Source organism: Macaca fascicularis, chromosome 12 (assembly GCF_037993035.2).
Source record: "Macaca fascicularis isolate 582-1 chromosome 12, T2T-MFA8v1.1".
Lineage (NCBI taxonomy): Eukaryota > Metazoa > Chordata > Mammalia > Primates > Cercopithecidae > Macaca > Macaca fascicularis.
In genome coordinates, this window is record NC_088386.1 from 86,832,056 (window position 1) to 86,850,894 (window position 18,839).

The window sequence follows — 18,839 nt, forward strand, 5'->3', positions numbered from 1 at the left end:
AATGGTTTTCATAGTTTTAAAAATTAACTTGAGTGGAATTTCTTTTGGGAAAAAAATATTTCTTATGGTGAGGAGACATTTAATATTTTAAAATAACAATATTAATTGAATTCAAATAAAAATAAAATTTTATTTAAAACTAATTATTAATAATATGATTTCATTTTTTAAATCTGATATTCCTATGTAGGTATTCACTTATTCATAAATCATTTATTGAGCATCTAGTATGTGTCTAGGCAGACTGTCCAGGCACTGGGATATAGCAGTAAACCAAACAAAATCCCTCCCTTTATGAAGATGATATTCTAATGGCAAGAAAAAGGCAAATAAATATAGAGGAAGTCAAAGGTTTATAAAAGCTATGGAGGAAAACAATGTAAGGTAAGAGACATGGAGAGTTCCTGGTGTGTGTGGTGGGTGGGTGGGGGCAGGGGATGGGAGCAGCAGTAGAAATTCCACCTTCCATCTGCACATATACATGTGTAAGGAGATGTCTGGAATGACACCTATCAAATATTAATATGTTTATTTCCAGGCCATAGATTTTTTATTTTTTCACACTTTCTTCTTTGCACTTTTTGTGTTGCTTTAATTTTTAAAAATTATGAATATGCACTATTTTTATTTTTAAGTCATTCTATCTGAGGGAGAAAGACAAAAAGGAAGGTGAATAAGGAAAAGGGGTTTGCAACAGAAAATCCAATAATAATGATTCAGAACTCATGCTTCTAGATACTTATCCAAATGAGTTGAAAACTTACTCCTACACAAAATCCCTATGAATGCTAATAGCAGCTTTATTCATAAGAGCCAAAAATGAATAAACAAACTGGGGTACATCTGTACAAAAGAATATTATTCAGCAGCAAAAAGAAATGAGCTATTAAGCCATGCAAAGACACAAAGGAACCTTAAAAACATTTTGTCAAGTGAAAGAAGCCAGTCTAAGAAGGCCACGGACTGTATGATTCCAACCGCATGACATTCTAGAAAAGGCAAAACTGTAAAGTGGGGATCACACAACCCAGTCTACCACCATTCACACCTGAGCAATCCTTCCAAAGTCTAAGGTTGGGCCCACCCAACCTGCTGCTACAACCACAGTTGGCACCCACCCACATGTGCTACCTACAGGCCTGGGGACTGGCCCTCCCAGCCCATCATAACTACTTCCAACATCAGCATGGACTGCTTGGGAGCAAAGGGTTATCCCATCACTTCTACTGCCATTGCCCATGCCATACTCCTTGCCCGGGGGTCCAAGAACCCACATACCTGTCTGGCCTACTGTCGCTATATCCAGCACTCACGAAAGCCACCTAGAGGCTTAATAATTGGCCCATCTGGACTTGCTAACACTGATGCCAGCATACTCCACCCTGGGTCCCAAGGACAGACATGGTCAGCCTACTGTTGCCACCACTGGGGCCTAAATACTGGCCCATCTGGTGTCCCAGTGCCCAGAAAAACTTCAACACAGGCTCCACTAACAAATGCACCTTAAGCTATCAAGGAAATCATAGACACCATTGATGCTGTTTATAGCCAAAGAAATTACACAGAGACTACACTACAGCACATGCTCAGCATCAAAGCCAAAGTGTACTACCCAATCAAGAGCATAGGACAAAAAACAAGTCTCAAAAATTGTTCTAAAAATCAAAATTATATCAGATATCTTCTTGGACCACAATAGAATAAAACTAGAAATCAATAGCAAAAGGCACTTTGGAAACTGTACAAATACATGAAAATTAAACAACATGCTGCTCCTGGATAATCATTGCATCAAGGAGGAAATTAAGGAGGAAATAAAAAAATTCCTTGAAACAAATGAAAATTTAAACAACATATCCAAATCTATGAAAAAGTAGTGCTAAAAGGGAGGTTTATAGAAATAAATACCTACATAAAAAGATAAAAAATTTCAAATAAACAATCTAATCACGCACCTCAAGTAACCAGAAAAGCAAGAAAAAATCCCCAAATTAGTGGAAGGAAAGAATTAATAAAGACAAGGGCAGAAATAAATGAAATAGAGACTAAAAAAAGATACAAAGGATCAACAAAATGAAAAACTAGTTGTTTTGAAAAGATAAACAAAATCAGTAAACCACTTGCTAGACTAATCATAAAAAAGAGAGATGACCCAAATAAATAAAATCACAAATGAAAAAGGAGACATTACAACTGATATCACAGAAATATAAAAGATCATCAGAGACAATTATGAACAATACGCTAACAAGCTGGAAAACCTAGAGGAAATGGATAAAGTCCTGGACTCAGGCAACCTAGCAAGAGTGAATCAGGAAAAAAACCCAAAAAACCCTAAACAGACTAATAATGAGTAACGAGATTGAATTAGTAAGTCTCCTGACAAAGTCCAGGACTGGATGACTTTACCGTCAAATTCTTTTTTGTTGTTGTCATTGTTTTTGTTTGTTTGCTTGTTTGAGACGGAGTCTTACTCTGTAGCCCAGGCTGAAGTGCAGTGGCGCGAACTCAGCTCACTGCAACCTCCGCCTCCCAGGCTCAAGTGACTCTCCTCCTCATGAATAGCTGGGACTACAGGTGATCACCACCATGCCCAGCTAATTTTTTGTATTTCTGTGTGTGTGTGTGTGTGTGTGTGTGTGTGTGTGTGTGTATATCTTCTTCTTCTTCTTTTTTTTAACTTTAAGTTCTAGGGTACATGTGCACAACGTGCAGGTTTGTTACATATGTATACATGTGCCATGTTGGTGTGCTGCACCCATTAACTCATCATTTACATTAGGTATATCTCCTAATGCTATCCCTCCCCCTTCTCCCCACCCCACGACAGGCCCCAGTGTGTGATGTTCCCCTTCCTGTGTCCAAGTGTTCTCATTGTTCAATTCCCACCTATAAGTTTTTGTCCTTGCGATAGTTTGCTGAGAATGATGGTTTCCAGCTTCATCCATGTCCCTACAAAGGAAATGAACTCATCCTCTTTTATGGCTGCATAGTATTCCATGGTGTATATGTGCCACATTTTCTTAATCCAGTCTATAATTGATGGAAATTTGGGTTGGTTCCAAGTCTTTGTTATTGTGAATAGCGCCACCATAAACATACGTGTGCATGTGACTTCATAGCAGCATGATTTATAATCTTTTGGGTATATACCCAGTAATGGGATGGCTGGGTCAAATGGTATTTTTAGTTCTAGATCCTTGAGGAATTGCCATACTGTCTTCCACAATGGTTTAACTAGTTTACAGTCCCACTAACCGTGTAAAAGTGTTCCTATATCTCCACATCCTCAGGGTTTCACCATGTTGGCCAGACTGGTCTCAAACTCCTGACCTCAGGTAATCACCTGCCTCAGCCTCCAAAAGTGCTGGGATTACAGGCATGTGCCAACACACCTGGCTTTTACTGCCAAATTCTATCAAACTTTCATAGAAGAACTAACAACAATTCTCCTCAAATTATTCCAAAAAATTGAAGAGGAAGAAATTCTCCCTAACTCATTCTATGCCAGCACTACCCAGGTACCAAAACCAGACAAAGACACAACACAAAGAGACAACTACAGGCCAATATCCCTGACGAACACTGATGCAAAATTTGTCAACAAAATACTAGCAAATCAAATCCAACAGCATCTCAGAAAACAAACAAACAAACAAAATAAACAATGTGATCAAGTGCGATTTATACCAGGGATGCAAGGATGGTTCAACATATGCAAATCAGTAAACATGATCAATCACATCAGCAGAATGAAGAACAAAAATCATATGACTGTCTCAATAGATATAGAAAAAGCATTTGGTAAAATTCAATGTCCTTCATGACCAAAACTCTCAACAAATGAGGCATAGAAGGAACATACTTCAACATAAAAAGGCCATACATGAAAAACCTACAGCTAACATCATACTGAATAAGAAAAAGCTGAAAGTGTTTTCTCTGAGAGCTGGAACAAGACAAGGATGAACATTTTTCAACTACTTCTATTCAACATATTGTTGGAAGTCACAGCCAGAGCAGTTAAGCTAGAGACAGACATAAAAGGCACCCAAACTGGAAAAGAGGGTGTCAAATTGTCCTTCTTGGCCAGGAGTTGTGGCTTACGCTTGTAATCCCAGAACCTTGGGAGGCCGAGGCAGGCAGATCATTTGAGGTCAGGAGTTCGAGACCAGCCTGGTCTACACAGTGAAACCCCATCTCTGCTAAAAACACAAAAGTTAGCTGGGTGTGGTGGCATGTGCCTGTAATCCCAGCTACTCAGGAGGCTGACACAGGAGAATTGCTTGAACCTGGGATGTGGAGGTTGCAGTGGGCCAAGATCATACCACTGAACTCAAGTCTGGGTGACAGAGCGACACTCTGCATCAAAAACACACACACAAAAATTGTCCTTCTTTGCTGATGATATGATTTTATGCTAGAAAATCCTAAAGAGTCCACCAAAAATCTCCTAGGTCTGATAAATAGATTCAGTAAAGTTGCAGGATACAAAATTAACATACAGAAATCAGTAGCATTTCCATACAATGATAATGAATTAGCTGAGAAAGAAATCAAGACAACAATCTCATTTACAATACCTATAAAAAATAAAATACCTGGGAATAAATTTAACAAAGAAAGTGAAAGATCTCTACAAGGAAAACTACAAAACACTGATTAAAAAAATTGAAGAGGGCCAGGCGCGGTGGCTCATGTCTGTAATCCAACCTGGCCAACGTGGTGAAACCCCGTCTCTAGTAAAAATACAAACATTAGCCAGGCATGGTGGCGTGCGCCTGTAGTCCCAGCTATTCTTCTTGGGAGGCTGAGGCAGGAGAAATGCTTGAACCCAGGAGGCAGAGGTTGCAGTGAGCTGAGATTGTGCCAAGGCACTCCAGCCTGGGCAACAAACAAGACTCCATCTCAAAAAAAGAAAAAAAAATTGAAGAGGACACAAACAAATGGAAAGACATCTCTATGCTCATGGATTGGAAGAATTAATATCATTAAAAAGACCATACTGCCCAAAGCAATCTACAGAGTCAAAGCAATCCCTATTAAAATACCAATGCTGTTTTTCACAGAAATAGAAAAAGCAAAATAGAAATAGGAAAAACAAAATAGAAAAACAGAAAAAAATTTTTATGGTACCAAAAAGAACCTGAAGAGCCAAAGCAATGTGAACAAAAAGAATAAAGCTGGAGGCAACACACTACCTGACTTCAAAGTACATTACAAGACTATAGTAACTAAAACAGCATGTTACTGGTATAAAAACAGACACATAGACCAATGGAACAGAATAGAGAACCCAGAAATAAATCCACATATTTACAGCCAACTAATTTTTGACAAAGGTGCCAGGAACCTACACTGGGGCAAAAACATCCTTTTCAATAAATAGTGGTGGGAAAACTGGATATCCATATGCCAAAGAATGGAACTGGACCCTATCTCTCACCATATATAAAAATCAACTCAAGATGGATTAAAGATTTAAACGTAAGACTTAAAATTAGAAACTGCTACAAGAAAACATAAGGAAAATGCTTCAGGACATTGGTCTAGGCAAAGATCTTGTGCTTATGACCTCAAATGCACAGAAAACAAAAACAAAAATAGATAAATAGAACTACATTAAGCTAAAAAGCTTCTGCATAGCAAAGGAAACAATCAGCAGAGTGAAAAGACAATCTGTTGAATGGGAGAAAATATTTGCAAACTACTCATCTGACAAAAGGGTAATATCCAGAATATAAAAGGAACTCAATTCAATAGTAAAAAAAAAAAAATCCCATTAAAAAGTGGGCAAAAATATGAATAGACATTACTGAAAAGAAATTAAATCCAGACCCAGCATAACAAAAGAAATAACAAAGATCAGAGAACTAAATAAAATCGAAACAAAAAAATACAAAAGATAAATGAAACAAAAAGCATATTATTTGAAAAGATAAAATTGATAGACCATTAGTGAGATTAACCAAAAAAAGAAGAGAGAAGATCCAAATAAGATCGCATTTCTCAACGAGAAATGAAACTACAGCCAATACAGCAGAAATACAAAAGATTAGCTAAGGCTACTATGAACACTTTTATGTGCAGAAACTGGGAAATCTAGAAGAGATAGATAAATTCCTGGAAATATAAAACCCTCCTAAATTAAATCAGGAAGAAACAGAAACCCTGAACAGACCAATAGCAAGCAGCAAGATTGAATCAGTCGTCTAAAAAAATTGCCAACCAAAAAAGTCCAGGACCAGATGGATTCATAGCCGAATTCTATCAGACATTCAAAAAAGAATTGGTACCAATCCCACCGAAACTACTGCAAAAGATAGTGGAAGAGGGAATCCTCTCTTAATCATTCTATGAAGCCAGTATCACCCTATTACCAAAACCAGGAAAGGGCATAACAAGAAAACTACCAGACCAATAGCTCTGATGAAAATAGATGCAAAAATCCTCAAAAAAATGCTATCTAACCAAATCCAACAGCATATCAAAAGATAATACATCATGATCAAATGGATTTTATATTAGGAATACAGGGATATTTTAACATACACAAAGTCAATAAATATGATACATGACATAAACAGAATTAGAAACAAAACTATATGATCACCTCAATAGGTGCAGAAAAAGCCTTTGATAAAATCCGGCATCCCTTTATAATAAAAAACCCTCAACAAAATAGGCACAAAATGAACTTAAAGTAATGAAAGTCATATATGACAAACCTACAGCCAACATTATACTGAATGGGGAAGAGTTGAAAGCATTCCCCCCAAGAACTGGAACAAGGCAAGAGTGTCCATTTTCCCACTTCTAATCAACACAGTACTGGAAGTTCTGGCCAGAGGAATCAAACAAGAGAAAGAAATACAAGGCATCCAAATTGGAAAAGAGGAAGTCAAATTGTCACTGTTTGCTGATGATATAATCATATACCTAGAAAACCCTAAAGACTCATCCAGAAAGCTCTTAAATCTGATAAAGGAATTGAGTAAACTCTCAGAATACAAAATCAATGTATGCAAATCAGTAGGTCTGATACACACCAACAACCACCAAGCTGAGAATCAAATCACTAACTCAATCCCTTTTACAATAGCTGCAAAAAAAAAAAAAAAGAAAGGAAGGAAGGAGGGAAGGAAGGAAGGAGAAAGAAAGAAAGGAAGGAAGGAAGGAAGGAAGGAAGGAAGGAAGGAAGGAAGGAAGGAAGGAAGGAAAGGAATGCTTGGGAATATACCTAACCAAGGAGGTGAAAGATCTCTACAAAGAAAAATACAAAATACTGCTGAAAGCGAGCATATATAACATAAACAAATGGAAACACAATTCATGCTCATGAATGGGAAGAATCAATATTGTGAAAATGACCACACTGCCCAAAGCAATCTACAGAGTCAATGCAATTTCCATCAAAATACCATCATCACTCTTCATAGATTTAGAAAAAACAATCCAAAATTCATATGAAACAAAAAAACAACCTGCATAGCCAAAGCAATACTAAGCAAAAAGAACAAATCTGGAGGCATCATATTACCCAACTTCAAATTATATTAGAAGGCTATATTTACCAAAACAGCATGGTACTGGCATAAAAATAGGCATGTAGATAAATGGAACAGAATAGAGAACCCAGAAACAAAGGCAAATATTTACAGCCAACTGATCTTTGACAAAGCATGGAAAAATATAAATCAGGGAAAAGACACCCTATTCAATAAATGGGCTGGGAAAACTGGCAAGCCACATGTAGAAGAATGAAACTGATTTCTCAGCCTATACAAAAATCAACTCAACATGGATCAAAGACTTAAATGTAAGACCTGAAGCCATAAAAATTCTAGAAGATAACATTGGAAAAAGCTTCTAGACATTGGCTTAGGCAAAGAATTCATGGCTAAGACCCCAAAAGCAAATGCAACAAAAACAAAGATAAATAGATGGGACCTAATTAAACTAAAAAGCTTCTGCACAGCAAAAGAAATAATCAGCCAAGTAAACAGACAACCCATAGAGTGGGAGAAAATATTTGCAAACTATGTATCTGACAAAAGACTAATATCCATAATCTACAAGGAACTCAAACAAATCAGCCAGAAAAAAAAAACAACAACAAATAATCCCATCAAAAAGCGGGCAAAGGACTTGAATACACAATTCTCAAAAGAAGATATACAAACAGTCAACAACAGCATGGATGTACTGAAAAGGGAACACTGTTAGACTGCTAATGGGAATGTAAACTAGGACCACCACTATGGAAAACAGTATGGAGATTCCTCAAAGAAAAGAAGAACTACCATTTAATCCAGCAGTCCCACTACTGGGTATCTACCCAAAGGAAAAGAAATCATTATATAAAAAATACACACGCACAATCATGTTTATAGCAGTACAATTCACAATTGCAGAGGTAAGGAACCAACCTAAGTGTCCATCAACCAATGAGTAAATAAAGAAAATGTGGTGTATATATATATACACCATGGAATACTACTCAGCCATAAAAAGGAATGAAATAATGTCTTTTGCAGCAACCTGGATAAAACTGGAGGGCATTATTCTAAGTGAAGTAACTCATAAATGGAAAACCAAGTATCATATGTTCTCACAAGTGGGAGCTAAGCTATGAGGATGCAAAGGCATAAGAATGATGTAAAGGACTTTGGGGACTTATGGGGGAAGGTTGGGAGGGGGGTGAGGGATAAAAGACTACATATCGAGTACAGTGTACACTGCTCGGGTGACAGGTGCACTAAAATTTCAGAAATCACTGCTAAAGAACTTATCCATGTAACCAAAAACCACTTGTACCCCAAAAACTATTGAAATAAAAAGAATTAAAAAATTTAAAAGACATACAAATAGTCAACAGATATAAGAAAAAATGGTCAACATCACTAATCAGGAAAATGTAAATTGAAACCACAATATGATATCATCTTACCCGCATTAAAATGGTTATTTTATACATATATGATATATATATACATTGCTATGTATATATTTTGTATATATGTATATATGACATTGCTATGAATATATTTTTTTGAGACAGAGTCTTGCTGTGTTGTCCAGGCTGGAGTGCAGTGGCACTATCTCAGCTCACTGCAGCCTCCATCTCCCAGGTTCAAGTGATTCTCCTGCCTCAGCCTCCTGAGTAGCTGGGATTACAGGTATGCATCATCACGTCTGGCTAATTTTTATATTTTTAGTAAAGACAGGGTTTCACCATGTTGGCCAAGCTGGCTCAAACTCCTGACCTCAGGTGATCCACCCAAAGTACTGGGATTACAGGCATGAGCTACCACGGCCAGCCTAGAATGGCTATTTTTAAAAAGACAAAAAATAACATGCTGGTGACAATGCAGAGAAAAAGGAAGTCTGTCCACTGTTGGTAGGAATGTAAATTAATACAACCAGTATGGAAATGTCTCAAAAAACTAAAAATAGAACTACCATGGGCTCTAGCAATCCCACTACTAGGTATTTATCCAAAGGAAAAAAATTAGAATACAAAAGAGATGCCTGCACTTGCATGTTTATTGCAGCACTATTCACAATAACAAAGATTTGGAATCAACCTAAGTGTCCATTGATGGAAGAATGGATAAAGGAAATATTCTATATACACATACAGACATATTATATATGTATATACATATATATGTATATATGTATTATATTTTATATATATATTATATACATACATACACACATATAATAGAATACTATTTGGCCATAAAAAGAATAAAATCATGTCATTTGCAGCAACACGGATCGTCCCAGATGTCATTATGTTAAATAAAATAAGCCAGGCACAGAAAGACAAATATTGCATGTTCTCACTCATATGTGGGAGCTAAAGAAGTGGATCTCATAGAAGTAAAGAGTAGAATATACATACCAGAGGCTGGGAAGGGTGGGTGGATGGAGGGAAATGAAAAAAGCCTGGTTAATGGGTACAAACATACAGTTAAATAGAAGGATTAAGTTCTAACATTCTATAGCAGGGTTAATATAGTTAACAATAATGTAATGTATATTTCAGAATAGCTAGAAGAATGGACTTGAAATGTTTCCAACATAGAAATGATAAATTCTAAATATGATGGATACTCCAAATACCCTGACTTAATCATTACACATTCTATGCATGGAATAAAATATTTCATGTACCCCATAAATATGTATATCAGTAAAAAAAGAATTATCACATGGGAGAAAAATCTAGAGAGTAAAAAGATCGGTAGTGTTCGGGGGTTCCATGGGAAGGGAGGGAATAATGAATATTGTGGAGGACAGGAGATTTTCAGGGGCCATGAAATTCTCTAGCATGATATTGTAATGGTAGATACATGATATTATGCATTGTCAAAACCCACAAAATTATACAACACAAGGAGTGAATCCTAATGTAGTCTTGAAAAGTAAGTTAATAATAATGTATCAATATTAGTTCTTCAACTGTCACAAATGTATATTACCAATGCAAGACATGGATAATAGGGGAAACTGGGATGTGGAGCTTGGAAGTATATGAGAACTTCACTTTCTGCTCAATTTTTCTGTAAACCTAAAACTACTCTTAAAAATAAACTACATTAATTTGTTTAAGGTCCGTTAATTTTTTTAAAGCAAAACATTCTTGTATTATCTGGGGCAGGTATTTATTTTTAGCAAACCTTTAGCAAAAGACTACGGTCCTTGCTGCATGTTTTAGAATCAATTTTCTCCATACTCCTAACATTTCTGTGAGGAAAGTACCAGTGTAATTGCCCCTTACACTGCTGAGGAAATTGATGCCAGAGTGTGTGAATATCTTACTCAGGGCCACATTGCAGTGGCAGGGCCAGGATTCAAGTAACCCTTGCTCCTGGGTGTGAGTCTGCCTCCCCTTAAATAGGCCAAGGCCAGTTGAGTGATGGTGTTTATTACTTCCACCTTGGAGCTTCCTGAATTTACCCTCGGGAAAGTGGTTTTGTTTTGTCCTTTATAACAAGCCATTCCAAATTGTTATTGGAAGGAGGTGTAATATAAATAATAAAATACTGAAACTAGAGATCTCAGCTGTTCCACAAAGAACCAAAATAAATCTACCTTATACATTCCTTGGTTCCCCAGGTATCATACTATTTACTCCTTTTTGCTGTAATTGTCAAGATAGTTTGTATTTAAACTTCCAGAGGATGAAAATATTTAAACCAGATAAGCATAGTGTCAACAGTCATTTGATGGGGATTTTTTTTTCTTTTTTGTAGGAAAGAGAGGATCTTATTTTTTAAAAAAGACTCATCATAACACCCCTCCCCCCAAAAAACATACACAACTTAATAGGAGTATAGTAGCTTAAAAAGAAGCACAAAATGCAAGTTTGTTTAGGTGTAAAACCATAGCTGACAATGATTTTTACTACTAGTTTCTACTGTGTTGTTAATACAAATACCCAATAAGCACAATTTATAAATTGATATATATGGAAGCACAAGAAAGGGCAAGCATTTTTTTCAACTCAAATATCTTTTTTTTTTTTTTTTTTTTTGAGATGGAGTGTCGCTCTGTCGCCCTGGCTGTAGTGCAGTGGCCAGATCTCAGCTCACTGCAAGCTCCGCCTCCCGGGTTACGTCATTCTCCTGCCTCAGCCTCCCGAGTAGCTGGGACTACAGGCGCTCGCCACCTCGCCCGGCTAGTTTTTTGTATTTTTTTAGTAGAGACGGGGTTTCACCGTGTTAGCCAGGATGGTCTCGATCTCCTGACCTCGTGATCCGCCTGTCTCGGCCTCCCAAAGTGCTGGGATTACAGGCTTGAGCCACTGCGCCCGGCCCAACTCAAATATCTTAATTCACCAATCTGTGTTTTGAATTCCTAGTGTGCACTAGAACCATAACCATATTGAGTACTGAGGGTGAGGGAGGGGGGTCACAAAAGGAGATCAGGCTTTTACCCTTAAGGACCTTGTGACCCCGTTAGACACATGTGCAACACAGATGAAAGGGACACAAGGAGATGCTGCTTACCTTGTAGTTGTCGCTGGAGGGTTGGAGGATGAGAACACAGACTAAAGCATGTGGTGAAGGTTTTCTTGTTGCACTGGGACCTACATAGATTCTTTAGGGATGGATGGTAATTAGACTGGTGGAAGAGGGATGGAAGAGCATTCCTGGCCATGGGACCATCCATCATGGACAAGGCTGAGTCATTCAAGAGTGTGTGGGATGTGTTCAGGAACAAGTAGTAGATCTATTTTTCTGAGGTAGGGATGTGGAGGAGCTCAAGGAAGATTGCTGGGAAAGGTCTAAAGAGGAAAGATGCTAGAGGGCCAATGACACACGCAGATGAGTTTGTGCTTGAGCTGAAGCGTGACTGGGGGTAACTGCAGGTATTTGAGCAGTGGCGTAATGAGATAGAAGTGATGGTTTAACAAGGTTCGTCTGATACAACCGGCCAGAAGTGAAGCTTCCCTCACAATCTTATCCTCCCACACCGCACAAAAGATGGGCTGTTTACTTACCCCTGATTTACATTAAGGAAATCCTGTTATTTTCCCTACCAACAACAAGAAGAATCATTTATTGAATGCCTACTTCTTGCCAGAAGAAAAGCGCCAGCCTTCCTCACAATTCCAAAAGCTAAATAATAATCATCTTTATTTATATTAAAAGATACAGGTCAGAAGATTAAAGTGATTTCCTTAAAGCCACATTTGAGGTTCAGATTTTTAACCCAGATCTTCTTGGTTCCAAGGACCATACATCATCTATTAATATTTTCCCCATCTGTGCTTATCTAGCGAAGTGACCTAAAGACGCTTTACTAATAGGCTAAGAGTTAGCAAACTTCCCTATAAATGGTCAGATAAATATGATATACATATATATCACACGTAAATATGAGGCATATATGTATACACACATAGACATGTATAATACACACACAGACATGTATAATACACACACATATTTTTATTTTAGGCTGTGTAGGCCATGCTGTCTCTATCACAACTTCTGCCATTGTAGTGTAAGAGCAGCCATAAACAATATGTCAACCAATGAGTGTGGCTGTGTTTCAATAAAAACCAGGAATTTGAATTTCATATAATTTTCATGTGTCAGAAATACTAAATTGTATGATTTATTTTATTTTTATTTTTTTCCAATCACTTAAAAATATAAAAACCATCCTTAATCATGGGCCATATGAAAATGGGCAGTGGCCTTTTGACTTGTGGGCCATGGCATGCCAATTCCCATTTTAGGTTTACAGATTAAAGCACTAAGCTAATGAGGCCACTGTTAAATGACTTGTCTCCATAAAAGACAGATTTCTGTATGCTGCCAAAAATCCTGTTTTGTCAGCAATATGCTATTGTCCTGTTTCTTGTCAAGAGTCTTGCAGATTTGTAGGGGATTACAAGGGCAAAGATAGCTCAGTGCAATCCAGATAACAATAGGAAAATCAATATATTTGTCCCTCTCACAAATGTGATGCCAAGAACATTTCTGTTATAGTCTAGCTAAAATGTTCTAAAAATGTGTTAATTGTAGGTTTTGGATTCTAAAAATATCTCCATGAAAAATGGCACAAAGCACTTTTTCTGTTATCTAATATGTTGTATAGGCACTCAGTAAATATTATAGCAGTCCATGGTCAGGGTTTATTACATTAGCACTCCTGGGTGTAGCTCCATATTAGCCTGCTTTTAATTCTTTAGATCCCTGATTCACTTACTTCATTTACCCACCCCTTAATCAGTAAACATTGCTTATCTACCACAAGTCCAGACTTATGCTGGGTGCTGGAAATTCAAAGTTGAACACTAAAGTCCTTGCCTCAAGGAACTCATGATATGGGGAGACATTGAACACATAGGAATAGCAATAATATCGAATATACTAAATGCCACAGTACTGATGTGTTCTGGTGCTGAGGAAACACACACAGATGGCCTCTGCCTGGGTGAACCAGAGAGTACCAAAGAACACTTTTAAAGGAGAGTGAGATGTGAACCAAATCTGGAAGGATACATTCACCCATGATGTTCCCATTTAGGAATGAGAACAATACTAACTCTAACTTGTTACATAGGAGACAAAGGCAAGGGAGGGCTGCTGGAGAGCCATGAAACTGTACTGTTGAACTGGATCATAGCTAGTAAACAAGATACATGCAAGTCCCACATGCAACACATTTGTAATGTATTTTATACACTACATTTTTAGTGTATTTTACTTTCAACATTTCACGAAAAAATATTGGGTAATAAAATTGAGCACAAAATTTGTAAGTGGTAAGATAACTCAATTTTTTCCCCTGAATTTCATTTGAAAATAATATAAGGGTACATATTTAATTTTTTTAACTGAATTTAAGACTCATATATCCAAATATTTTGGAAAAGTAGAATGCATTCTCACCTGAAGGACTTTCCGAATTCTTTTTAGATTGTGTATCAAGAGTAGGTTTTTCTCTTTGGAAACACGACCTAACTGTTCATCTAGTTGTATTAACAAGTTTTGAAGAAGAATCGTTGCCATGGTTTCATTGTTAGAAGCTGCCTCCCTAAAAAAAATAAAGGATTATTACACAACAGAAAACAACTTGGTAAAATGTCTACTTTTTTACCATACTAATTTTAAAGCAATAAACCTATTACACGGTGATAAGCATTTAGAAGTTTTTAAAAATTGAATTGTAAACATGAAGAGATGCTCAACATCACTAATCATTAGGGAATTTCAAGTCAAAATCAGAGTAAGATACCTCTTCATACCCATTAGGGTGGCTATTATAAAAAGCAAAAAAAAAAAAAAAAAACAGAAAATAAGTGTTGGTGAGGATACAGAGAAATTGTGCAATGCTGGTGGGAAGGTAGAATGGTCAATCACTGTGGAAAACTGTATGGCAGTTACCCAAAATATTAAACATAAAATTGCCATATGATCCAGCAATTCCACATCTGGGTATATACCCAAAAGAATTAAAAGCAGGGACTCAAACAGATATTTGCATACCAATATTCCTAGCAGAGTTATTAGCAATAGCCAAAAGGTTTAAACAACCCAAATGTCCATTGACAGATAAATTTATAAAACACAATGTGATACATACAAACAATGGAATATTATTGAGCTTCAAAAAGGAAGAAAATTCTGATATGAAACCTGTTAAACATGAATGAATTTTGAAAACATTACACTAAGCAAAATAATTCAGTTACAAAAGGACAAATATTGTGTGATTCCAATTATATAAAGTACCTAGAGTAGTCAAATTCACAGAGACATAAAATAGAATGGTGATTGTCAGGGGTTGGGGGTGGAGGACTAGGGAGTTACTGTTCAAAGATTATAGAGTTTCAGTTTGGAAAGATGAAAAAGTTCTGCAGATGGATGGTGGTGATGGTTGCATAATAATGTGAACATACGTAATGCCACTGAACAGTACACCAAGAACAATGGTAAATTTTATGTCATGTGTATTTTACCACAATAAAAAAGATGGCCGAATGAAAAAAAAAATTAAATGGTATAAGGTGAATAGAGCTTTGAAGAATATAAATCTTACTGAGAAAAAATACTGATTTACATTCAGTCTGTGACACAGAACTGACAATTGATTTGCTTCGTTCTTTAATACATGAAAAATCATTTGGGTTTTTGTTTACAGAGAAACAAAGCACTAGAACCATTAAGTTTTCATTTACAATGAATGGAACCAGAAAGGACAATGATTCCCTTTCTTTGGGAAGGCTTTTCAAATTCTTGAGAAAGTTCTTTATCTGAAAAGAATGCATCTACTGAGTGAAAAGTGGACCATAAAATAAATTCACAGGGATAGAGCATCAAGCATTTGTGCATCAACTTCTAGGGAAAGTATGTTTGATCCTACCAGTCTTGATTTTCAATCCACTGGGCCAACAGATGCCGAATTTCCATGGGAAAGTTGTCATCATAGAATTGATCCACCTGCTCCAAAAACTTGATTTCTAACTGTTGGACTTGATTCCACTGAGACATGCTATAAAAGAAGGGGTAGAATTAGAGTTTTAAAATATTGTTCATGGCCCTAGTACATATTTTCTTTTTTCCTTAGAATTAGTCAATGTTATGACTGAATTCCAATATATCCAAGGATACAAAAATTTCACTAAGTTTTTTGTTTTTCATAATTCAACCCTAATGAAGGGAGAAGCCTTCTTTCTGTGCCCCTAAAGTACAGCCTTCCTTGCTCTAAAATGAACTCCTGTTCCACCTGCTCCAGGAAGCTTTCACTCCCGCTCCCGCTCCCCCAAACAGCCCACATCCTGCCCACAGCTATCTACGTGAATGTATATTACCAACAAGCTCTTTCCCTATCTCTTGTCCCCTCTACACTTAGACTTGGAGCAACTTGAAGGGAAATGTATTTGACATTTACTACACCTCCTAAAACCCTCTAATACTTCATATGTGAGGAGCAACCCCCCAAAAGGCTTCTTTTATACGAAATTGCCAAATTTCTGTTTTCTTTATTTCAGATTTGTCTGGCTTCTAGAGTCAGCTTTATGTTCCTGACTTCTAGTCCAATTATGTCTTAGCTTCATGAAGAATTTTATGTATGCATTTTCGTGGCCTCCAGTTTTTTAAATTAAAAATATTTCTGAACCAGTGAATGTGTTTTATTTCTCTCTGTGAGGATCCACTATGGGTGGGCAAAGCTCTTAAAGGATGTAGTCTTTTTGTCTCTGAGAAACATCTGATAGTGGTTAAACCCTCAAATTACTTAAGGAGTAAGAAACCACACTTGATACCTATTTGGCAGCCGTCATAAAACAAAGGTACGCATTTCCCCCTTGTAACCCCACTCTGGCCAATTTAGAAGCTGTAGAAGTATTTCCTAACTTAGGAAAATTAGTATGACGCTGCCTGCTTGAAATTACAGCATTTCATGTTTTCCAAAGTCAATTTTTTTATTGTTTTGTCAGCAATTCTAAGTCAAATAAAAACACCAAACCCCCTTTTACGTGATTAATCACCATAACATTTCAACACATTTCATCGATAGGCTAAGGTTTCCTTTTGCCTATAGAACACCAGGGTAACTTCATATATTTCATATACATATTCTTCAGGTTTCAAATGGAGTCATTTTGAGCACCTTTCCCCGAGCTCCTGGTAAATGACTTAAAATTTATAGAAAAACATGTTGCCAATGTTTTGCTAAAGAGAAAGCAAGTGGGAAAAGAAGTAATGTTTTATTTGCATATCACTTTATATTTATGAAAACCTTTACACTTTACAATTCTAGCATATTGTAAATGCTCAATCAATGCTTGTTAAATGAAGAATGAGTGGCACTCCTGACATTGCTATGAATAGAGTAGGTGGATATAAGCAGTATGTCAACTTTAAAAAGGAAAAACTTGAAGATCAAATAGGCGAAATGACGCCTGCCTAATGTGTGAGGCTTCTAAGGGGCAATCTGAAGTTTCCTGAGCCTGAACCATTTGTCTTTCCAAATATTGGAGAGAGAGATATATATTCCACACAAAATTGGAACATTTGTTCCCATGCTACTATCAACATTGTCCTATCTATCAATGTATTTTAATGACAACAGAGAACAGGAGTTGAAAATAGCATTACAATTTTTCATCATACTATTGTTAAACCCCTGCTATGATTTGGATGAAAACGTATTTTCTAACTAAAACTTACACGTAGATGAGAGGAATAAGTTCTAGTGCTGTAACACTAGGATGAATATGGTTAACAGTAACTTAGTGTATATTTTCAAAAAGCTAAGAGGACTTTGAATGTTCACAACACAAAGTAATGATAAATGTTTGAGGTGATGGATATGCTGATTATCCTTTGATCATAACACATTGTTTATATTTATGGAAATATCACTCTATATTCCACAAATATTTACAATTGTGTATCAAATAAAAATAAAAGGAAATTTTTAAAAAATAAAAATAAACACCGAAAAAAATCACTACTAAGATCTGAGTCTTTCGGAGAGCTGAATTCAAAGCTGAAAAAAGGAAGAAGAAGGAATACATAGTCCTAGGACATTTTCTACTGCAGCCTCTGGGAACGCCTTTAGGCATCCTTCAGCAGGTTTCTTTGCTTTCACTGTCTAGGGACTACTTTCTCGTGAAAACTGTGTACGTTGCTTCTGAAAACTGAGTGCCTGTCTGTTCTTTTTGCATGCAGTTCCTAGAAGAACCCACTAACGGGGCATTTTGTCCCACTGTCTGTGAGCTGGTGGTGCCGCTTTGGCTCTGTGGCCTGTAGCTTGCAAAAGCAGATGACCTGCCCTAAAATGTCACTCGCGCCCATCAAAACCACAGTCACCGGCTGCCGTAGCTGCGAGCTTTTTTCTGAAACCCAGGTAGCTAATCTAAAGGCAGACATCACAGCTCTAGAGAAGCTGGCTAAGAAAGTGAAGAGGGGCTCACTTTCAGCCTCCGCGAGGACACACCTCCGCAGCCGCCGCAGCTCCTCGGCCCCGGCTGGGAGATTCGCCCGGGCACAGTGGCGCGGGCCTGCGGGGCGGTTTCCGCGGAGAGCCCGTGCCAGGGCGCGTCTGTGGGTCGTGGAGTCGGGCGCTTCCTTCTATAATAACCCTCCTCAGGCAGGTTAAAATGAAGCAACAGTCAAAACGCCAAGGGAAAGCAAAGCTTCAGAGCATCCTGCATAATAAGCGTGTCCTCCTCGCGAGAGGCAGCGAGAAGGTGTGGTCTGGCCACTTACCTAGCGCTCTCTCAGCACAGGTCCCAGGCGGTGCTCAAGTCCAAAGTCAGAAGCGCCCCTCACAGTCCCTAGGAGAAAGCCGCTGACGCCATCGTC

At 37.4% G+C, this 18,839-nt stretch overlaps 1 protein-coding gene across 3 annotated transcripts in view; it reads right to left on the reverse strand.

The window, feature by feature from the left end:
* Positions 1-18,839, reverse strand: part of STAT4 (signal transducer and activator of transcription 4) — a 125,454-nt gene extending 106,615 nt beyond the window's left edge. For 2 of the 3 annotated variants that reach the window (XM_065525786.1, XM_015432506.3), the window contains exons 1-3: positions 18,744-18,839; positions 15,892-16,020; positions 14,418-14,562 (exon numbers count right to left, since the gene is read on the reverse strand). In XM_065525786.1, coding sequence (XP_065381858.1) covers positions 14,418-14,562; positions 15,892-16,019 — 273 coding nt within the window. In that variant the 5' untranslated portion in view covers position 16,020; positions 18,744-18,839. Of the gene's footprint in view, positions 1-14,417; positions 14,563-15,891; positions 16,021-18,448 lie in introns of all 3 variants that reach the window. The other variant, XM_045368337.2, reaches the window with a different exon arrangement.